This window comes from Bubalus kerabau, chromosome 3 (assembly GCF_029407905.1).
Source record: "Bubalus kerabau isolate K-KA32 ecotype Philippines breed swamp buffalo chromosome 3, PCC_UOA_SB_1v2, whole genome shotgun sequence".
NCBI classification, from domain to species: Eukaryota; Metazoa; Chordata; class Mammalia; order Artiodactyla; family Bovidae; genus Bubalus; species Bubalus kerabau.
Window position 1 is genome coordinate 151,886,865 of NC_073626.1, and position 21,886 is coordinate 151,908,750.

General features: G+C 41.8%; 1 protein-coding gene across 9 annotated transcripts; it reads left to right on the forward strand.

The window, feature by feature from the left end:
- Positions 1-1,880: 1,880 nt before the first annotated feature.
- RPE (ribulose-5-phosphate-3-epimerase) lies at positions 1,881-21,702 on the forward strand. 9 transcript variants are annotated; one of them, XM_055573336.1, is made up of 7 exons: positions 1,915-2,175; positions 2,840-2,859; positions 12,534-12,613; positions 18,118-18,257; positions 18,631-18,765; positions 19,322-19,408; positions 21,010-21,702. In XM_055573336.1, exons 1-7 carry the CDS (start codon positions 2,065-2,067, stop codon positions 21,130-21,132), a joined length of 696 nt encoding a protein of 231 aa, XP_055429311.1. In that variant the 5' UTR covers positions 1,915-2,064; the 3' UTR covers positions 21,133-21,702. The 9 variants fall into 9 exon arrangements, with proteins under 9 accessions (XP_055429315.1, XP_055429313.1, XP_055429311.1 ...); XM_055573341.1 differs by having other exon boundaries at positions 2,073-2,175; positions 2,840-2,870; XM_055573343.1 differs by having other exon boundaries at positions 2,084-2,186; positions 2,840-2,870.
- Positions 21,703-21,886: the final 184 nt, after the last annotated feature.

Here is a 21,886-nt window from a genome sequence, read left to right on the forward strand (position 1 = left end):
CAAGTTATACAGAGACTTTAATAGTCTCTGTAATTTGCTGCTATCACACTGAGTTTTGCTGTTGCCCTGTCACCTCACACTTCCAAGTCCATGGCCTTGTCTTGGCCGTGACTAGAAAGTCTCACTTCCTCATTTACTTCAGTGGGTCCTAACTGCACCTTTTCAGAAACAAAGTTTGCTTTGACACTCAGGAGAATAAAAATAAGTTAGAGCAGAATGTATTTGGAAAAACTTAAGACAAATTTACTTATGTTGTTTTAGGATCATTTAGGATTACAGATCAATGTACCTCCATATTTTTCAAAAGTCACTGTGACTGCAGGATGAAAATCCTTTATTAGCCATTTTACAGGTAAAAGCAAAAGATTGACTACACAGCCGATTTCCCTCAGATTACTATAAAGTTTGTTATGAATACTGAATGACCAAAGAGCATGGAAAAAATGCATATGAATAAATATTGAAATGTTTATGAAAGATATTTATGAAAGACTTCTGTGTTTGAATATGCACATATAATAAAATAAATCTAAAAATATTTAAGATGCCTGATTGAGTTTCATTTCTCATTTTTCAACACAGGAAATAGGTTAACTCATTCAGAAAAGTGTTCATTTTAGACCCTGAGGTGTGCTTTGTTTTGGATCCCTGGAACTCATCTTGACACTCCTCAACCCTCATAGTCTGGCCTGAAGTCACCTTTCAGTTCAATACCTCTAATTCCTCCCTCTTCCAAATGAGCTCCATTCTACTCATGCTTTCCATCCCTAACTTTCAAAATTAAGGAGAATGGGCACACTGGGAGACAAATACCCCAGTTATGACTTCTCTGCTTAAGTATGATCATTTGGAAGGACTGGTAGATTTCCCAAGAGGAATGTTAAGGGCCAGGTTAGTCTCTGAATGTGGCCAGAACCACCATGGGATCCAACTTTACCATCACAGTTCTGTCTTTTATACAAAGTGCCTTATCCTTAAACTCAAAGTAATGCTCTTACTCAACTTTTTTTTTTCCCATGTGAATTTGTTACTGGAAAAACTGTGTTCCTCTCTTTGTGGGAGTCAAGCCAAAAGACACAACCAAGTCAAAGATTCGAGAAGGAAGGATGTATTACTTTCAGCAATAAAGAACAGTGAGAATCTTTCCCAAAGCAGCATCTCCCCAACAGGGAAAGTGGGTAATGTGTTTTTTCTCTTTTGGTTTGGGGGTGTGTGTGTGTGTTAAGTTTTAAGCTAAGGGTACACGTGTATTCAGGAAGGGGCTTGGTGGGTAGACAGTCCCTGATTTAGTGAGTAAAGACATCAGGGTCAGAAAAGGTAAACAGCATCATTTCTTAGGTTCCAACTGATCTGGTGGTTGAGGCTTCAGGCTAATCATTTTCATTGAAAAGAACTGGCTGAATTCACAACTGATACTGTATCTTTGGGGCTTCCCAGGTGCCTCAGTGGTGAAGAATCTGCCTGCCAAGCAGGAGACCTGGGTTCGATCCCTGGGTTGTGAAGATCCCCTGGAGAAGGGACCTGCTACGCACTCCAGTATTCTGGCCTGGAGAATTCCATGGACAGTCCATGGGGTCGCAAAGAGTCGGACGCTACTGAGTGACTTTCACTTTCACTGTATCTTTAGGAATGTTACTTCTATCTATGCCTGATAACAGTGTTTGTTTCCGCATTCTTTGGTCCGCTTAAGATCATTAATTACTATACAAAAGAATCTGAAAAAGATGAAAGAACTTAACTAAAAAAGATTAAGAAACTCCTCAGAGGACTGGGAGACCAGACAGCCCTGGTTTTTAGTTTTTGTTTTTTGAAAGCCCTGTTTTAAAAACTGAGGTCAGAGGAAGGAGGAAGGTGCCTCATTGCGAGGCCCCGCCCCTAAGCCCTTAAGGTGGCAGTCCTTCCCTCTAGGGGAGGCGGGACTTCCCCCTCAGGGCAGCTGCTTCCGGCGGAATCCGGAAAGATCTACGGAGAAGAGGCGGGACCAAAACTGCTCGGCCAATCTGGGCAGGACGCCTTCATCGAGCCGGGCTCTCGTGCAGTAACTTGCGTTGGAGCACTAGCACCATGGCGTCTGGTTGCAAGATTGGCCCGTCCATCCTCAACAGTGACCTGGCCAGTTTAGGGGCCGAGTGCCTCCGGATGCTGGACTCTGGGGCCGATTATCTGCACCTGGATGTAATGGACGGGTAACTCTCCGCAGGGTTCGGGCCTGGGTTATCGCGTGGGGCGGGATAGGTTCCCATTGACTGAGTACCTGTTAGGTGCACAGCGTCCCTGTGTCGCGAAGCGCCTCACTCTGAACGCGGTACTGAGGAAGGGGCCTGAGGTGGAAACCCAGGAGGCTCCACTTGGAGGGCACCTGGGCTGCGACCGTGTCCCAAGCCTCATCTTCTCCCCTCCCCCCTACATAACGTGTATTCTTCTAGCACTAAGCACCCGGAAGCGACCTTAAATCTCTAGGACCTGTCTCTCATTTTCAGGTGGAGAAACTGAGGCCCAAGGGGATAGGCATGACTTGCCCAAGCTCATATAGCTAGTTAGTGGCATTGCTGGGGAGACAGAGTTGTATAACGATGACGAGCTTTGCACCTGGAGTGAGAACGCCCGAGTTCTGCCACTTGCTAGGTTACTTGGGACAAGCCATTTAACCTCATTGAGCTTCAGTTTCATTCTGTGAAAAGTGGGAGTAATAACACTCTACTGCCCAGGCATCTTTGGAAGATGAAATGAGCTGGTACCGGTAGTTTACAATGCCTGGCACATGGTAAATTTTCTATAATTGATGATAATTGTTGTCTCATTGTTCGAATTTTGATTTTCCTATCTATTTTCTCTTCAGGCACCCTGCTCTTCAGGGAGGTCAGTTTTTTGTAAGTAATTTTTAAGCACTGTAGTTATAGCCCATAATCAATATTGTTTGACATCAGATTGATGTTAGTTTCATAAGTTGGTTGTAAAATGAGGAACAAAGCTAGAGAAAACAGTTAATACTCCCTCAAGGTCACACACATTGTGACAGAGTTGCAACTTGCATTTGCCGCACTGATAACTGCCGTAAGATCAAAACAGCCATTAACCATGGTTTGGGGTAGAAGAGTAAATTTATTGTAAATAGGTAAAATCTCTGTGAGTGAGTGAGTGAAGTCGCTCAGTTGTGTCCGACTCTTTGCGACCCCATGGACTGTAGTCTACCAGGCTCCTCTGTCCATGGGATTATCCAGGCAATAGTACTGGAATGGATTGCCATTTCCTTCTCCAGAATATTACTTCTTCCAAAACCTAGATTTTTAGTTTGCTATCACATGTAACTCTATTTATGTACTTTGTTTTTTGACACCTTTGCTTGAAAGCCCTGAACTTCCAAAAGTTACTGGAGTATGTACTCACAGATGGGTAGCTACATTTTTGTGTCTGAGATATAGAATGAGACATAATTCTGAGTCACTTAGGAGTCTCGGGATAGAACAGACTTCCCAGGTGGCGCAAGTGGTAAAGAACTAGTGTCTGCTAATGCAGGAGACACAGGAGACATGGGTTCGATCCTTGGGTTGGGAAGATTCCCTGGAGGAGGAAATGGCAACCCATTCCAGTATCCTTGCTTGGAAAATCCCATGGACAAAGGAGCCTGGCAGGCTACAGTCCATAGGGTCGCAAAGAGTTGGACACAAATGACTTAGCACATATGAGTATAGTCTGACCATGTTTAAGTGAATGAATGGAGAAAATAATTTGTCCCAGTTTACCAATCAGAATATCAATGATAACAATAGGTAGTAATAAATATAGAGCTCATAAAGAACACTCGATTGTTTCTAATACTTTTTTTTAGAGTTTTTTTTTTTCTTTTTATTTTTTATTGAGGGATAATAGCTTTACAAAATTTTGTTGTTTTCTGTCAAACCTCAGCATGAATCAGCCATGGTGGTGGTGGTGATTTAGTTGCTAAGTCGTGTCCGACTCTTGTGACCCCATGAACTGTAGCCCACCAGGCTCCTCTGTCCATGGGATTTTCCAGGCAAGAATACTGGAGTGGATTGCCATTTCCTTCTCCAGGGGATCTTCCTGACCCAGGAATCAAACCCAGGTCTCCTGCATTGCAGGCAGATTCTTTACCTACTGAGCTATGAGGGAAGCTCTGAATCAGCCATAGGTATACATATATCCCCTGTTCTAATACTTTTTGTGAATTATCTCATGCAGCCCTGTGAGCTTGCTGCTGTTATCAGCACCAGAGGTGACAGTGAGGAGTCTAATAAAAGAGAGATTAAGTTCCCTTATAGCTAGGAAATGGTGGAACCCGGATTGGAAGCAGGCAACGGTTTGTTTTGTCTCAGAAACTGTCTTCTCTGGGTATTCGGTTTACAGAGAATGATTAAGATATTGTCTGTCTTTGAGAGACAGCTAGTTTATATTTTTGTCATTTATTTCATATCTCCTGCTGCACGGTAAACTCCCTGAAAGCACAGCTCACCTCTGTTCTCTGCAGGCAGGAAAAGCACTATGGCAGGCCTAGTTATAATTGGTTGGATGAATTGCTTTATCATAATAGAGGTGTCTTCTAAGAAATCTCTTGCCCCTCCCGGGCCTATGGCAGTCCCTGAGCTTGTTAAGTAAATGTATTTGTTTTTTATTGACTCCTTTCCCCTTTTACTGAGAAACATCTTGGTTTGAAAATAAGCAGATTTTGCATACACTATTTTAAAAACCTTTCCCTGTTAATCATCACAACTTTGAGTTACTTTCATTCCCATTTTGCAATAGGAAACCAGTTGGGGAGGTTCAGCCCCTTCCCCAGTGTCCCATCAGAACAGGCAGGGCCTGGCTAAACTGCAGTGCTGCTTAGGCCCAGGGTATGAAAGAGGGGCTGTGGACTCCCTCCACGTTCTGCCTCCATGCTTTTCCTTGCCCCTTAAAAATCTCCAAGTACATTGAGCTTGATGCACTGGTTGTTTTCTGGTCCTCTCTCTTTCCCTGAAGTCCCCACTGTGTCCTCTGATTAAAACTGAAGGACTTTGAAAGTGAGAACAAGTTTTGGGAACACTGGTGGGTGGAGCACTAGTGTGGTTGGATATTTGAAGTAAAGGACAGGTGGGTTTTTCTGGAAAGGAAAATTGGAGAGCATGTAAGCATAAATGTGTCTTGACAGGAAGTAACTGGAAATGTATTGGTCTTTAAGTGTAGGAACAGAGCAAATAAGCAGTTTCTAAATTAGTTGTTGTTGTCTGGTTGCTAAATTGTTCCAGCTCTTTGGTACCCCATGAACTGCAGCATGCCAGGCTTCCCTGTCCTTCACTATCTCCTAGTGTTTGGTCATGTTGATTGAGTTGGTGATGCCATCCAACCATCTCATCCTCTGTTGCCCCCCTTTCCTCCTGTATTGTCTTTCCCAGAATCAGGGTGTTTTCCTGTGAGTTGGCTGTTCGCATCAGATGACCAAAGTCTTGGAGCTTTAGCATCAGTCCTTCTAATGAATATTCAGGTTTGATTTCCTTTAGGATTGACTAGTTTGATCTTGTTGTCCAAGGGACTCTCAAGAGTCTTCTAAGCACCACAATTCAAAAGCCTCAGTTCTTCGGTGCAAGCCTTCTTTATGGTCCAACTCTCATATCCCTACATGAGTACTTGAAAACCATACCTTTGACTACATGGACCTTTTTCAGCAAAGTAGTGTCTCTGCTTTTTAATATGCTGTCTAGGTTTGTCATAGCTTTCCTTCCAGGGAGCAGTAGTAGTGCTAGTCACTCAGTCATGTCCAGCTTTTTGTGACCCAATGGACTTTAGCCTGCCAGGCTCCTCTGTCCATGAAATTCTCCAGGGAAGAATACTGGAGTGGGTTGCCATTCTCTTCTCCAGGGGATCTTCCCTACTCAGGGCTTGAACCCGCGTCTCCCTCATTGCAGGCAGATTCTTTATCACTGCACCACCAGGGAGGCCCTTCAAGGAGCAAGTGTCTTTTAATTTTTTAATTTCATGGCTGTAGTCACCATCTACAGTGAATTTGGAGCCCAGGAAAATAAAGTTTGTCTCTGTTTCCACTTTTTCCCCTTCTCTCTGCTGTGAAGTGATGAGGCCAGATGCCATGATACTAGTTTTTAGAATGTTAAGTTTTAAGCCAGCTTTTTCACACTCTTTCACCCTCATCAAGAGGCTTTTTAGGTCCTCTTCCCTTTCTGCCACCAAAGTGGTATCATCTGCATGTCTGAGGTTGTTGATATTTCTCCTGGCTATCTTGATCCAGCTTTTGATTCATCCAGCTCACCATGTCGCATGATGTATTCTGCATATAAGTTAAATAAGTAGGGTGACAGTATATGGCCTTGCTGTACTCCTTTGCCAATTTTGAACCAGTTCATTGTTCCATGTCTGGTCTAACTGTTGCTTCTTCACTTGCATACAGGTTTCTTAGGAGGTAGGTAAGATGGTCTGGTATTTCCATCTCTTTAAGAATTTTCCACAGTTTGTGGTGATCCACACAGTCAAAGGCTTTAGCGTAGTCAATGAAGTAGAAATAGATGTTTTTCTGAGATTCCCTTGCTTTTTCTATGATCCAGCAGATGTTGGCAGTTTGATCTCTGGTTCCTCTGCCTTTTCTAAATCTATTATGTACATCTGGAAGTTCTCAGTTCACATACTGCTGAAGCCTAGCTTGAAGGGTGTTGAGCATTACCTTGTTAGCATGTGAAATGAGTGCAATTGTGCGGTAGTTTGAGCATTCTTTGGCATTGCCTTTCTTTAGGATTGGAATGAAAACTGACCTTCTCCAGTCCTGTGTCTGTTACTGAGTTTTCCAAGTTTGCTGGCATACTGAGTGCAGCACTTTACAGCATCCATCTTTTGCAGTTTTAGATAGCTCAGCTGGAATTCCATCACCTCCACTAGTTTTTTTGTAGTAATGCTTCCTAAGGACCACTTCACACTCTGGGATGTCTGGCTCTAGGTGAGTGACCCCACCATCATGGTTATCCTGGTGGTTAAGACCTCTTTTGTATAGTTCTTTGTATGCATTCTTGCCACCTCGTCTTAATCTCTTCTGCTTCTGTTAGGTCCTTACCATTTCTGTCCTTTATCATGCTCATCCTTGCATGAAATATTCCTTTGATATCTCCAGTTTTCTTGAAGAGATCTCTATTCTTTCCCATTTTGTTGTTTTTCTCTACTTCTTTGCACTGTTCATTTAAGAAGGCCTTCTTATCTCTGCTTTTCTTTGAAATTCTGCATTCAGTTGGGTATATCTTTCTTGTTTTTTCCTTGCCTTTCACTTCTCTTCTCAGCTTTTTTTCCCAAAATTTCCAGTACTGGGCCCACAGTCTCACAGGCCACCATTAGCCAGTAAAACCTCCTCAGACAACCTTCTTGTGTTTCTTTTTCTTGGGGATGGTTTTGGTTACTTCTTCCTATACACTGTTAATGAACTTCCGTCCATGGTTCTTCAGGTACTGTACCCAGATGTTATCCCTTGAATTTAATCATTGCCTCCACTGCATAATCAATCATAAGTAGTTTGATTTAGGTCAAATCTGAATGGCCTAGTGGCTTTTTCTACTTTTTTCAATTTAAGCCTGAATTTTGCTGTAAGGAGCTCATGAGATGAGCCACATTCAGCTCCAGGTCTTGACTTTGCTGACTGTGTAGAGCTTCTCCATCTTTGGCTGCAAAGAGTATAATCAGTCTGATTTTGGTACTGACCATCTGGTGATGCCCATTTGTAGAGTCATCTCCTGTTGTTGGAAGAGGGTGTTTGCTATGACCAGTGTGTTCTCCACAGAGTGTCTCTGTTAGCCTTTTCCCTGCTTCATTTTGTACTCCAAGGCCAAACTTGCCTGTTAATCCAGGTAACTTTTGACTTCCTACTTTTGCATTCCAGTCCTCTGTGATGAAAAGGACATCTTTTATTTTGGTATTCCAGAAGGTCTTGGAGATTTTCATAGAAACATTCAACTTCAGGTTCTTTGGCTTTAGTGGTTGGAGCATAGAGTTGGATTACTTTGATATTGAATGATTTGCCAGGATCATTCTTGTTGTTTTGAGACTGCACCCATGTACTGCATTTCAGACTCTCTTGTCGGCTGTGAGGGCTACTCCATTTCTTTTAATCGATTCTTGCCCACAGTCGTAGATAACGATGGTCATCTGAATTAAGTTCGCCCATTCCAGTCCATTTTTAGTTCACTAAGATGTCGATGTTGCCTCTTACCATTTCTTGTTTGACCGTATCCAGTTTACCTTGATTCATGGACCTAACATTCCAGCTTCCTATGCTGTATTGTTCTTCATAGCTTCGGACTTTACTTTCCCCACCGTATACATCCACTGCTGAGCGTCATTCCACTTTGGCTCAGTCTCTTCATTCTGTGTGGAGCTGTTTCTCCGCTGTGCTCCTGTAGCATATTGGACACCTCTGACCTAGGGGACTCATCTTTCAGTGTCATATCTTTGTGCCTTTTCATATACTGTGTATGGGGTTCTCTAGGCAAGAATACCGGAGCAGTTTGCCATCTCCTCCTCCAGTGGACCACGTTTTATCAGAGCTCTTCACTTTGACCCGTCTGTCTTGGGCGGCCGTGCACTACATGACTCACAGCTTTATTGGGTTACACAAGCCCCTTCTCCATGACAAGGCTGTGATCCGTGAAGGGGTCCTAAGTTAGGATGATTTAAAAGCCAGGGAGATTGCACATTAGTACTAGATTTCTGACTTTTGAAAAACTTGCAGAAATTTCCAGTACTGGGCCCGCAGTCTCACAGGCCACCATTAGCCAGGTCAGATCTTCATTTGTCCCCTGTCTCCTTCTGCCCTGTTTTAATCTTCCATGCTATCTGCCAACCCAGCCACCCCTATCCCCACCCCTGACTACTCTCTCTCTCTCTCTCAAGGCTCTCCTCCCTTGGACTTTTTTTTCAGTTAGTTAGTAATTGTCAGTGAAGGGGCAGACAGGCCTGGCAGATAAGAGCCTGAACTTTGGAGTTAGGTTGACTGCCTCCTGCACTTACTGGTTGTGTGAGCTTGAGCCTCTCTTTCTCATCTATCAGTTCAGTTCAGTTGCTCAGTCATGTCCAACTCTTTGCGACCCCATGAACTGCAGCACGCCAGGCCTCCCTGTCCATCACCAACTCCTGGAGTTCACTCAAGCTCACGTCCATCGAGTTGGTGATGCCATCCAGCCATCTCATCCTCTGTCGTCCCCTTCTCCTGCCCCCAATCCCTCCCAACATCAGGGTCTTTTCCAATGAGTCAACTCTTCACATGAGGTGGCCAAAGTATTGGAGTTTCAGCTTTAGCATCAGTCCTTCCAAAGAAATCCCAGGGCTGATCTCCTTCAGAATGGACTGGTTGGATCTCTTTGCAGTCCAAGGGACTCTCAAGAGTCTTCTCCAACACCACAGTTCGAAAGCATCAATTCTTCGGCGCTCAGCTTTCTTCACAGTCCAACTCTCACATCCATACATGACCACTGGAAATATCATAACCTTGACTAGACAGCAAGTAAAGTTGGCAAAGTAATGTCTCTGCTTTTGAATATGCTATCTAGGTTGGTCATAACGTTCCTTCCAAGGAGTAAGCGTCTTTTAATTTCATGGCTGCAGTCACCATCTGCAGTGATTTTGGAGCCCAAAAAAATAGAGTCTGACACTGTTTCCACTGTTTCCCCATCTATTTCCCTTGAAGTGATGGGACCAGATGCCATGATATTAGTTCTCTGAATGTTGAGCTTTAAGCCAATTTTTTCACTCTCCTCTTTCACTTTCATCAAGAGGCTCTTTAGTTCCTCTTCACTTTCTGCCATAAGGGTGGTGTCATCTGCATATCTGAGGTTATTGATATTTCTCCCGGCAATCTTGATTCCAGCTTGTGCTTCTTCCAGCCCAGCATTTCTCATGATGTACTCTATAAAAATACAGAAAACAATGGTACCTGTCTCACTGAATTGTTGGCATGATTTTAATGAGTTAATATGATGAAATTGTTTAGAATGGTGGTTGTCCTGTATAATTTTTTATTAACCCGCATTCTGCCTGCTTGTCATCTGAGCTCAAGACCTTGGTGCTGGGTGCTAAGTTACTTCAGTTGTGTCTGCCTCTTTGTGACCCCATGGACTGTAGCCAGCCAGGCTCCTCTATCCATGGGATTCTCTAGGCAAGAATACTGGAGTGGGTTGGCGTGCCCTCCTCCAGGGGATCTTCCCAATCCACAGAGCGTACCTATGTCTCTTACATCTCCTGCATTGGCAGGCAGGTTCTTTAGCACTAACACCACCTGGGAAGCCCCATGGTTTCTTCTCTGACAACACTTCCCACCCCACCACCACCCTGCTGCATCTTATCAGAAAAATCCCGTCAGTTGCTATCCTTGTTTCTGTTTGCTGTTTCTTGCCATTTACCAACACCTCTTGCCTTGCTTCTTTCAGTTTACTGCTCAGTCATTTGTGCTACTAAAGTATTGTTTCCATCTTAATTTTTCATTGCTTCTCTGGTGGCTCAGCTGATAAAGAATTCACCTGCAATGTGGGAGACCTGGGTTTGATCCCTGACTTGGGAAGATCCCCTGGAGAAGGGAAAGGCTACCCACTCCAGTATGCTAGCCTGGAGAATTCCCATGGACTGTATAGAACATGGGGTTGCAAAGAGTCAGACCTGAGTGAGCGAGTTTGACTTTCTCTTTTAAAACCTCACTTGATCAGGATTAAAGTTCAAACAGTGAGCCTGGCATTCTGTATCATTTAATGTGACACAGTCTTGCCTCGTATTTTATTCATAGTAGCCAAGGTGGGCAGCACCGTCTCCCTTTCTTTGAGCTTAACTTAGTTTTCTCTACCTTTGCTTCATTTCTTTCCCCATCTTTATAAATTCCATTAGTTCTGTAATTCCATGATCTGGGGCTTCCTTGGTGGCTCAGATGGTAAACAATCTGCCTGTAACATGGGAAACCTGGGTTTGATCCCTGGGTCGTAAAGGTCCCCTGGAGAAAGAAATGGCAACCCATTCCAGTATTCTTGCCTGAAGAATTCCATGGACATGAACCCCACGATCTATCCCTTTAAAAAAAAAATGCTATTCTACTTGCCTCTGGAACAATTATCTTATATTGCATACTTTAGCTTTTCTCTACAGGCCTCATTCAAGGTAATGCATACTACTTTAACAAAAGAAAGCATAGATTTCTTTGGCTTAACGTTATAAAGTTTATTTTTCCTTCAGGTAGTAGTTTGGTGTGAATGTTCTTCCATGCAGAAATTCAGAGACATCAGAATCTCCTTCCATCCCCTGTCTCTGCCCTTAAGGGCCTCTTTCCTGGCAGAAGGGTAAAATGAGAACAGAACATGAATATACTCAACCTCCCGGGCTCTGCAGTGACACGCATCACTTGTGTTCGTATTTCACAGCCCTTTTGTGAGAACTAGTCACGTGGCCACCTGGTTTTAAAGGGAGTTGGGAAAAGTGGTCCTTGGCCAAGCTGGCTTCCTGCCAACAACTATACTGTAGCAGTCAGTCATGAGTTGTGGTGAGTCATTAGCCATCTCTGAGTGCCAGTGAGATTGTAAACTTTTCTGTGGTGAGCAGAGAAACTCATTTTTTTTAAAATAAAATATAGTACTCTGAAGCACCCAGCCTAAATGTTGAAGTGAGCTGGTGATACAACAAGAGAACTGGAGTAGGATAATGGTTAACCACCTTGGGTCTGATATCAGAAAGCCTTAATTTGAAACCTGCCCCAACGAATTATTAACTGGGTGACTTAAGGAAGTTATATCCTGTGCTCCTCAAATGGAGATAATAACAGCATCTACCTCAGAGGGCTGTTGTGAAGATGAAATAAAATAAGGTACAATATCTGGTATGTTACAAACCTTCAGTGAAAGTGAAGTCGCTCAGTCGTGTCCAACTCTTTGCAACCCCGTAGACTGTAGCCCATCAGGCTCCTCCGTCCATGGGATTCTCTGGGCAAGAATACTGGAGTGGGTTGCCATTTCCTTCTCCAGGGATCTTCCCGACCCAGGGATCAAACCCAGGTCTCCGGCATTGCAGGCAGACGCTTTAACCTCTGAGCCACCAGGGAAGGCACAGTTAAGTTTCCTTATTGATAATCTTTAAGAAAGCTTAAATAATCTTGTCATTTTGTGCCCTGTGATAGAGGTGGATTAGAGATAGCCACAGGTGACCTGTGATAGGCTTAAGATTTGAGAAACCCATATCAGAGTCTTGAACTTCCTAACTAGTATGTGACTTGGGCAAGTCATATAAATTTTGGGGTTTTGATTTTGTCATCCTTCACTTCTTCCTGTCATGGATTTTGAATTATAGCATTAAATTGGTCAATTATGTGACATTATGACTTCCTGGAATATCAAGGAGTTACTGCTCTGTAAAACTGAAATTCTGCGGGTATTTTTAGTGCCTAATACTGATACTGATGTTAAATTGAAAAATATTGCAATCACAGATAATCTCCTCTTTGTCTATCAGGATACATTTTGAGAAAAATACAGAGACTGAATTGAAAACATTTTCAGAGTAAGATTTTGTTTGTCTTGTAGGCATTTTGTTCCCAACATCACCTTTGGTCACCCTGTGGTAGAAAGCCTCCGAAAGCAGCTAGGCCAGGACCCTTTCTTTGGTAAGTGGGTGTTTACGCCATCTGAAGCTGAGTATCTTGCTCAAGTAAAGGGGAAGTAGCTGGCTGATTTCTCAACCTCCAGTTTCACAGTGTACCCTTTGCCCTCTCCCTGTGCTGGGACTTCACTGGCCCTCTGTAAGAAACCAAGCTTGCGCACTTTGGGGCCTAGGCACTTGGGCTAGAGTCGCTTTGCCTAAAAAGCTCTGTTCACTTGGTCAGTGCTACCTCATCTTTCCACTTCAGATCCTTGGTTGTTTCTTCAGAGAGCCCTGTCCTAAATTAACCTTTTTACCTTGTTGATTTTCTTAGAATTTCTTTCAGTCTGCAGTTGCTGTTATCAGACTCTAAACTCCTTAAGGGCAGGATTTCATTCACTTGGTTTGCTGTGGTTTTCCCAGAGCTTAGCACAGACACACAGCTAAGGTTCAATGTGATTGTTAAATGAACTTAGGAATCAATTGATTTATGGTCTAGATGAGAAGTCGATTCATGGAAATTGGAGCTTTCTACTGGTCTGTGTATGCTCCACTTCAGTGTTGTAGGATAATGTGAATTAAGGTTTTTTTTAAGATCACATAGTGACCTAGAAGTTACTCCTGTGGAACATAGATTCAGCCCACATATCCTTGTCACTGCTGCTGATGTTTTAAGCTAAGTTAGCAGAGCCTCTCTTGCCAGATCTCTGGTACAGAGGACATTTGGTGAGTTTTTATAAATAATGTGTGTTTATGTAATTCATTACTTAATTTTAGTAAAACTAACATTTTTATTGACCTATTGTGGACCAGTTTTATGAAGGGCTGTAGCTGTGCCTGTTCAGTATGGTAGCCACTAGCCTCATGTAGCTATTTAAGTTAGCTAAAATTAAAAATTGTTTCTTAGTGGCATTAACTGCATTGCAAGTTCTCAGTAGCCGCGTGGGACTGCTGTACCAGTGCAGTTGTGGAACACTGCTGGCGTTGCAGGAGGCTGTTAGAGCCTCTGTAGGCCTGCTCCACTTCGAAGGCACCAGCTTTATCAATTCATGTGACTCGAGGGAAACAGTGTTCCACCAACATGTTCACCATTTTGAAATTTCCAAATAATGGAGTATAATCCTCTGATTACCTGAACTTTTTTTTTTTAATTATTATTAACATTTTGGAAGCTGAATTTTCGAGGGTAAATATATCCTTACAACTATCGGAGTTGGATGAAATAGTGTTCTTTGCCCTCTCACGCATTGTATGATGGCCACAGAATCCTCCACTCTGGCTTTGTGTGGATTTAAAGTATGTCTATATTTGTCTTTTCCCCTTCCTTTTAGTTGGTCTCCCAACTGTTACTTCTCACTGCTGTGTGACTCCCCGCCGTTTGTGCCCCTTCTCTTACCAGCTCAGCTGACACCCCCACCCCCCCACAATCTGTTTTTTCATTCCTGCTTTTAGTTTGTTGTTTGCTGCTAAACTTGCTAATCAATCTTACCAGAAGACAATCTCTAAAGATGAATGGATTTCATATGCTTTAGTGTTTGTGACCTTTGTTTTTATATTATATGTTGTTTGTTTAATTCTTGGATACTGGTTGTTGGTGCCTTATATATCTTAGGAGTTAGATCACAAGTTGTGTGTATAATTGCTAAAGCTTTTAACAATTCAGTCCTAATATTGAGTAGAATTTACTGTCTTAAGATGTAAAGTGGTAGGGAAAAGTCATTTTTGCTTTTATCTAAATCAGTGGTCTTCAAGTATGTCTGAGGACCTGTGGGAGTCTTTTTCAGACAGATACGACTGAAGCGACTTAGCAGCAGCAGAAGCATGATGTCAAAACTATTTGTAGTTCGATTTGTAAATTATTTGTACTGATATTATTTGCCATTATTTGTACTGATGGTGCAGAAGCAGTGCTGAGTGAGTCTGCTGATGCCCTAGGCAGAGATGAGGCGGTTTTACTGAACGGGTAATACTGAACAGGTTACTACAGGTAGTCGTGATGTTCTTACACACCATGCCTTCATAGTAAGTATCCTTGATGAATTGGAACAGGTGACGGATTTAGTAAATCTTGATTCTTGAGTGCATGTCTCTTTAGTATTTTGTGTGACGAAGTGGGAAGGTAATACGTACAAAGCCCTTCTGTTGAATCCTGGAGGATGATCATTTCCTTGAGGAAAACCACTCATTTCATTGTCTTGAGCTGTAAACTGCAAGTGCTGGTTTTTTCACAAACACCATTTTCCATTACAAGAATAACTGACAATGAACTGTGGTTATTAGCCTTAGATATTTTCCTGATGTTGTCTTTAAAATTAACTACGTGAACCTGTCACTTCAAAGAAAGCAGCTCATCACTTTTCGTTGCCACTGACAAAAGTTAGAATTTGCAAGTGAAAATTGGAGTTTTGGAAAACTTATATTTGCTGCTTTGAGCTTGAGAGCTTCCCAATGCTTACAGCTTTTTTGATCAGATCTGTAGTGACATTGACACATGTGGGTTTTGGATATTGTATAAAGAATGTGTCTCTGTTTGGAAGATCTGTGTAACTCAGTGAAACAATAGTACTTAAAAAAGCTGTTCAAAATACAGACTAACGAGTTTTAGCATTAACGAAGTATGGAAAGGTCACTGACAGGATTTATAGATTCCACATTGCCTGTAATCTTTCATACTGCTTGTTGAGTTTTGGGGTAGAAATGGTAGAATATCCATACTTGAGTGAAAAGGCTATGCGTGTAGGGACGCCTCCCTTTTCTGTATTTTTTTTCCCTACTATAAAACAACAGATTGAATGCAGAGCAGATGTGAGAATACAGATGTATTCTCTTAAGCCAGGCACTGCTGCTGCTGCTAAGTCACTTCAGTCGTGTCCGACTCTGTGCGACCCCATAGACGGCAGCCCACCAGGCTCCCCTGTCCTTGGGATTCTCCAGATAAGAGCACTGGAGTGGGTTGCCATTTCCTTCTCCAATGCGTGAAAGTGAAGTTGCTCAGTCGTGTCCGACCCTCAGCGACCCCATGGACTGCAGCCTTCCAGGATCCTCCGTCCATGGGATTTTCCAGGCAAGAGTACTGGAGTGGGGTGCCATTGCCTTCGCCAAGCCAGGCACTGCTTACTTGCAAAAATGTAAAATAATGCAACTCTTACATTAACGTGTAATGGATTTATATTTTCATTATTTTTTTATGACTGACTAAGTAGACACGAAGGCTTCCCTCGTGTTTTGCATGATAAAGAATCTGTCTGCAATGCGGGAGCACACCTTTGATCCCTGAGTCAGGGAAGATCGTCTGGAGAAGGACATGGCAACCCACGCCAGTATTCTTGCCTGGAGAATCCCACGGACAGAAAAGCCTGAAAGGCTATGGTCCATGGAGTCGCAAAGAGTCCGACACGGCTGAAGTGACTTAGCACACACAAGTAGACGCTAAAAGTTTTTTTTAGTTTGCCTTTCTAATACATTCAGTTCAGTTCAGTCGCTCAGTCGTGTCTGACTCTTTGCGACCCCATGAATTGCAGCACGCCAGGCCTCGCTGTCCATCACCAACTCTCGGAGTTCACTCAGACTCACGTCCATCGAGTCAGTGATGCCATCCAGCCATCTCATCCTCTCTTGTCCCCTTCTCCTCCTGCCCCCAATCCCTCCCAGCATCAGAGTTTTTTCCAATGAGTCAACTCTTTGCATGAGGTGGCCAAAGTACTGGAGTTTCAGCTTTAGCATCATTCCTTCCAAAGAACACCCAGGGCTGATCTCCTTCAGAATGGACTGGTTGGATCTCCTTGCAGTCCAAGGGACTCTCAAGAGTCTTCTCCAACACCACAGTTCAAAAGCATCAATTCTTCGGCGCTCAGCCTTCTTCACAGTCCAACTCTCACATCCATACATGACCACAGGAAAAACCATAGCCTTGACTAGACGGACCTTTGTTGGCAAAGTAATGTCTCTGCTTTTGAATTGCTATCTAGGTTGGACATAACTTTGCTTTCAAGGAGTAAGCGTCTTTTAATTTCACATCATCAGTATTGGGGTCGAGGAGTCTTCAGTAATTTTTACGAGTGCAGAAGGAGTGTGACAGTAGAACATTTGAGCCCTGTGTTGTAATTACAGGCAGAGTCGCTGAGTCATTGATCCCCGAACGCCAGAGAATGTCCAGTGGTGGTTGCTGGTGGTGACTGCACGCTGGAGATTGAATAGGGATGACTTAGCGGTCTAGTCTGGTAACTTAGGAATGAGTAAACTTGGTCTTGTAAACCAGATTGAATTTTTCTTGTTTATGATATGAAGGAAAAACACACCAAATTGAGTTTATCTTCTAAAATCAAAGTTTTGCCTATTAAAATATGTTCTATTTTTGTTACTTTTACTAGTTTAGGAATATAAATGTTAGTCTTGACTTCATTAATCAGGCTCTATACTCTGTTTTCCTGACGTTTTTCAAAGCCTTGTTGCATTTTATAAATCTTTGCTATTGAGTTCTGGAATACTAGATTTTTTTTCTTTAACATAGCTTTGCTGGATCAGAAATGTACTCTCTGTTACAAAGTAAAAAGCTCAAAACTCTCCTCATTACTGTCTGGCACAGGAGCATTTACTGTTTTCTTCTTTCCTGCATCATTTCTTGTTTTCACTTCTTTTAAGCTGCCCTCTCTTTCCCGTGAAATGCTATTAATATTATATTTTAAGTTGAGATGTTTAAGAAGGCCACACTCATTTCTTCCCAAACATTTTCATATGATTTGAGCTTTAGATTTAAGGCCACGTGGCAGGCTGCTTCTGGTTAACATGTTCTTTCCTCTGAGTCTGCCCCTCCCTTTGCAGTTGTCTCCCTCTTGGGGGTGGCACTCCTGTTCTAGCTCCTTAGCCCACATCCTTGCGCCATCTGACCCTTGCCTCACTGCGCACGTCTGAGCCTCAGCAGCCCCTCTTGGCCCTGCCTTTAGAAAATATCCGGAATCCCCACCACTGCTCACCATCTGCAGTCACTAGGTTTATTGCCTTGATCTTCAAAGTTAGATCTAAGTACTGCAGTATTTGTTCTGTGTCATTCAGAATAAAACCTGATGGTCTGCAGAGTTCGGTAGTTTTATCCAGTGTTTCTCTTACCTCATCCTCTCTCCCCGGTGCCACCTCTGACTCCAGCAACACTGGCTTTATTTACTGCCAACTTTATTTGTATTTACTCCTTTATTTGTCTCCCTCACTAAGAATGTAATCTAAGTTTTTTACAACGGTATTTTCTGAACCTGAACTTAGGTTTCCTGATTTCTAGTTACTACTTCTCATAAATAGTGCTGTAAGCTTTTTGTGGAAAACTGTTGGATTTTTTTTTGATAAATGTGTTTAACCAAAACCTTATCTTAAGGATGCAGGGAAGCTATCTGTGCTGAAGTATAACTTCTATTTAACAATTATCATGATGCCAGAAGAGTTCATATCTGAAATAGCAAAAACTACAGATTGACTTCAATAATATGAGCAGCTGTTTTCCTTTTAGTAATACTTAGGGGATATGTCTTTTCTTTCCAGACATGCACATGATGGTGTCCAGGCCAGAACAGTGGGTAAAGCCAATGGCTGTAGCAGGAGCCAATCAATATACCTTTCATCTTGAGGCTACTGACAACCCAGGAGCTTTGATCAAAGACATTCGGGAGAATGGAATGAAGGTAAGAGCTTAGTGGTGAGGTTAATGTTTTATACTATTCATTCTCAGAGTTGGGAAGGTTTGGTGGAAGACCCAAAATGATAGGTGAAGAAGACCAGACGTAGACAGCTGTTCTTCAGCTTTGAAGCTAGACTTTAAGTATAACATGTTTGTCAGATAAGATTAATACATTCTACTAATGTTTTCTAGAAATTGCTACCTTTTAGAAACATTTCCTTGTGATAACCATGTTGACTTAAAAAAAATTTACAGCTGAACAATTTATGTATGTATTCCATTCTTTAAGAATAGAGCTTCCTACTGGGCCTGATAAGCCACAATAATGTATTATGGAAATAGTTATTGATGTGATGTAGCAAATTTGTTTGTTACAGGTTGGCCTTGCTATCAAACCAGGAACCTCAGTTGAGTATTTGGCACCATGGGCTAATCAAATAGATATGGCCTTGGTTATGACAGTGGAACCTGGGTTTGGAGGGCAGAAATTCATGGAAGATATGATGCCAAAGGTAAAAAGAAGTATTTGGTTCCGGAGTAAGGTTTTTTGTTGTGTATATTCATTCAGTAAGCATGTATTGGGCTGCTTGTATGTTTGGGCTGCTTGTATGTTTATGCCTTGCTCTGAAGGCAGGGAAATGGGGGTGCCTACATATCATTGGAATATGGGATGAGAGATGCCCAAGAGATTCAGGTTTGGAGATCAGAAGAGATACCACATGTTAGTGTTGAGTTTTTGTTCCCAAAACCATTGGAAACTGTTCTGTAACCTTTAGATGGAATTTTCATTGAACATTGAGGGTTTTATCTTTGCCTTGTTTCTGTGAACTATATTTTTGGCAAATCCATGACAAATTCAATGCCATTTGCCAAACAGAACAAAGCTTGCTTTTATGAAAGTTTGTTTCAGTATATTAAGATGGTTTTCCCCAGTCATAACTTTTATTGAGATAAAGTTATTTGGTGAGACATTTGGAGTCATATTTTAGTGGCCATTTCATTTTTGTTTGGTGTGCTTTCCCTCTACCTGTCCACTTAGGAGTCATTTATTTCCTTGTGTATATCTAGGTTCATTGGTTGAGGACCCAGTTCCCATCTTTGGACATTGAGGTGGATGGTGGAGTAGGTCCTGACACTATCCATAAATGCGCAGAGGTGAGACTGCTCCTTGACGGCAACCTGGACCAATTTCCTATCAAATGTAATGCCAGGACAGGTCTTATCTACCAAAGAGATTTCCCCTACACTTCCTAAATAGTCTTTCTTTCTTGGAAAAGTATTTGTTTGTTTAAATGTGAAACTAGGAAAGTAAATAGTAAGTCCTGGCTATCTCAGTAATGATGAAAAAATTCTTTGAAAGAGGAATGTGCTGACTACCAGCGTGTGTAATATCAGTGAGAAGTTCCAAGGCCTTTGAGACAGTTTTCCAAAATAGGGAATCTTCCTATTTTGTGTGTGGTTTTTTTTTTTTTTTGCTTCCTATTTTTGCTTCCAATGTTTTGTGTAAATGTCACACACTTTTCTGCTTGATACTTATCAAAAGCTTGACTGTGATTAGTATGGAGACGACACTGGACAGACAGTGAGCATATATCTTTTGACCCCTGTAGAATTCATTTTTACTGAACTGTGCTTTGTCATTAATGCTGTTTCTGCTTACATTGAGACATATTAAGTTGTAACGTTAGAAAACTAATATTTCATTTTTATGAGGAACATTGTTGGACAATGCACTGTATCATAGCACAGCAGTGTCTCTCTCGCTGGAGAAATTTTTCTCAGCTTCAGCAGTTCTCTCAATGTTCCCCCTTTCTTTCAGCTCTGAATCATATAATAGATTGGATTTTCCTCCCTGAGTCAAATCTCAGATAAATTTGAACTCATTTTTATAAGTTTTTACTTGGTTTTACTCTTTGATTTCATATTGAAAAACATCTTGAAAATCTTTTTTAAGCCACCTCAAAACCATTCTGGAATGCAGTGAAGCATACATAAGAATATGTTCCATTTCTACTGGCATCAACATGAGAAGATACTTAAATGTAGTGTTGCCGTATTTTATGGATTATCTCACATTTTAGCAGTAATTGTCCTTTTAGACTGTCTGCAAATTCCTGTACATAGTTCAAAGATGAAAAGATTGATTTTTTTTTTTTTTAGGAGCTGAGGGGGCATCGGTACATATGGGGAAAATTTTAATAGAGGTGAAGATTAAAGGTTTTAGATTAAACCTTATCTCAATGTTAGCAGAGATGCACTATAGTTTATTTAGAAGGGGGTTGAAAAGAAAGAAAGTGAAGTCGCTCAGTCATGTCCGACTCTTTGCGACCCCATGGACTGTAGCCTATCAGGCTCCTCCGTCCATAGGATTTTCCATGCAAGAGTGCTGGAGTGGATTGCCATTTCCTTCTCCAGGGAATCTTCCCGACCCAGGGATTGAACCCGGGTCTCCTGCATTGCAGGCAGACGCTTTACTGTCTGAGCCACCAGGGAAGCCCTGAGGAAGGGGGTTAAGGGTTACCAAAAAGAAAATGTTTCCTAGACATGTTTAAAAATAATTTCACATCCTCTTTTAAGCATTTCAGCTTCTTTCTTCATTGAACTAGCTGCTTAAGTATGTTCATCTTGAAGTGGCTTTTATACAGTTAAAGTGCTGACTGCCAGCTATAAGGGTAGAAACTCTAGTCTGGGAATTCTGTTTCAGGTTTTTCCACATCTTCCTTTGAGGCATAACCTAAAGTGTTTACTTCTTTCAGGCAGGAGCTAACATGATTGTGTCTGGCAGTGCCATTATGAGGAGTGAAGACCCCAGATCTGTGATCAACCTGTTAAGAAACGTTTGCTCAGAAGCTGCTCAGAAACGTTCTCTTGATCGGTGAAACAACAAGGAGCCCAGTGTTTCTGCTTAGGAGCTCTCCTTTTTACTGGAAAACAAGAATATTGACTACCAAATCATACCACAGTTGAGGCAGTGCTGCTTTTCTGAGCAATTACTCATCCCAGTGACTAAAATCCATTATGCAGAATGTTCCAAGAGGTTAGAAATTGGTGTGTATAACTACATTTTTAGTGATGGAATTGAAAGATTAATGTGATAAAATGCCATTTTTACTGGGAGACTTGATTTTTATGAAGAGTAAAAATATGGCTGTATTAAGGTTACAAGCAGAAAAGTGTCTTAATGCCTAAGGAAGGCATGTTAGCTACTATGAAAAAAAAATTTTCTGAATTTCTAAAAAGAATTTTCTTTGGTTTCTTTACTGTTTTCTGAAAGCAAAGGAAGTTCTTCAGTTTTTCCTGTTTCATGTCATTTTTTATTTTTGTGTGTGATAACTAAGTTTGCATCTGATTAGGAATGGCATACTTACTCTCCTAGTTTCAAAAACATTTATTTTTTACTTTGCACCTTATATTTGATATATTAAAAAAAAAAAGTGTATTATGAAGCCCAGGGATTTTCAAGTTGTCTGTTCTAAAATATGAGCACAAGTTTTATCAGGGTATTTTGTTAGCTGTCCTAGAAGGACAGAGTATTCAGTGATCTCTCCCCCCGCCACCCCGTTTCCACTTTTTTTAAATTATACACACTATTCCTAAGGACATAAAAAATGTTTTGCTAGCTCTATGCCAAAA

Excerpts from the sequence above, each read along its gene's own strand:
- RPE (XM_055573336.1), top strand. The coding sequence starts at position 2,065 with ATGGCGTCTGGTTGCAAGATTGGCCCGTCCATCCTCAACAGTGACCTG. Across the intron at positions 2,176-2,839 it reads CCGATTATCTGCACCTGGAT|GCACCCTGCTCTTCAGGGAG; the intron begins GTAATGGACGGG and ends TTTTCTCTTCAG. Across the intron at positions 2,860-12,533 it reads GCACCCTGCTCTTCAGGGAG|GCATTTTGTTCCCAACATCA; the intron begins GTCAGTTTTTTG and ends TTTGTCTTGTAG.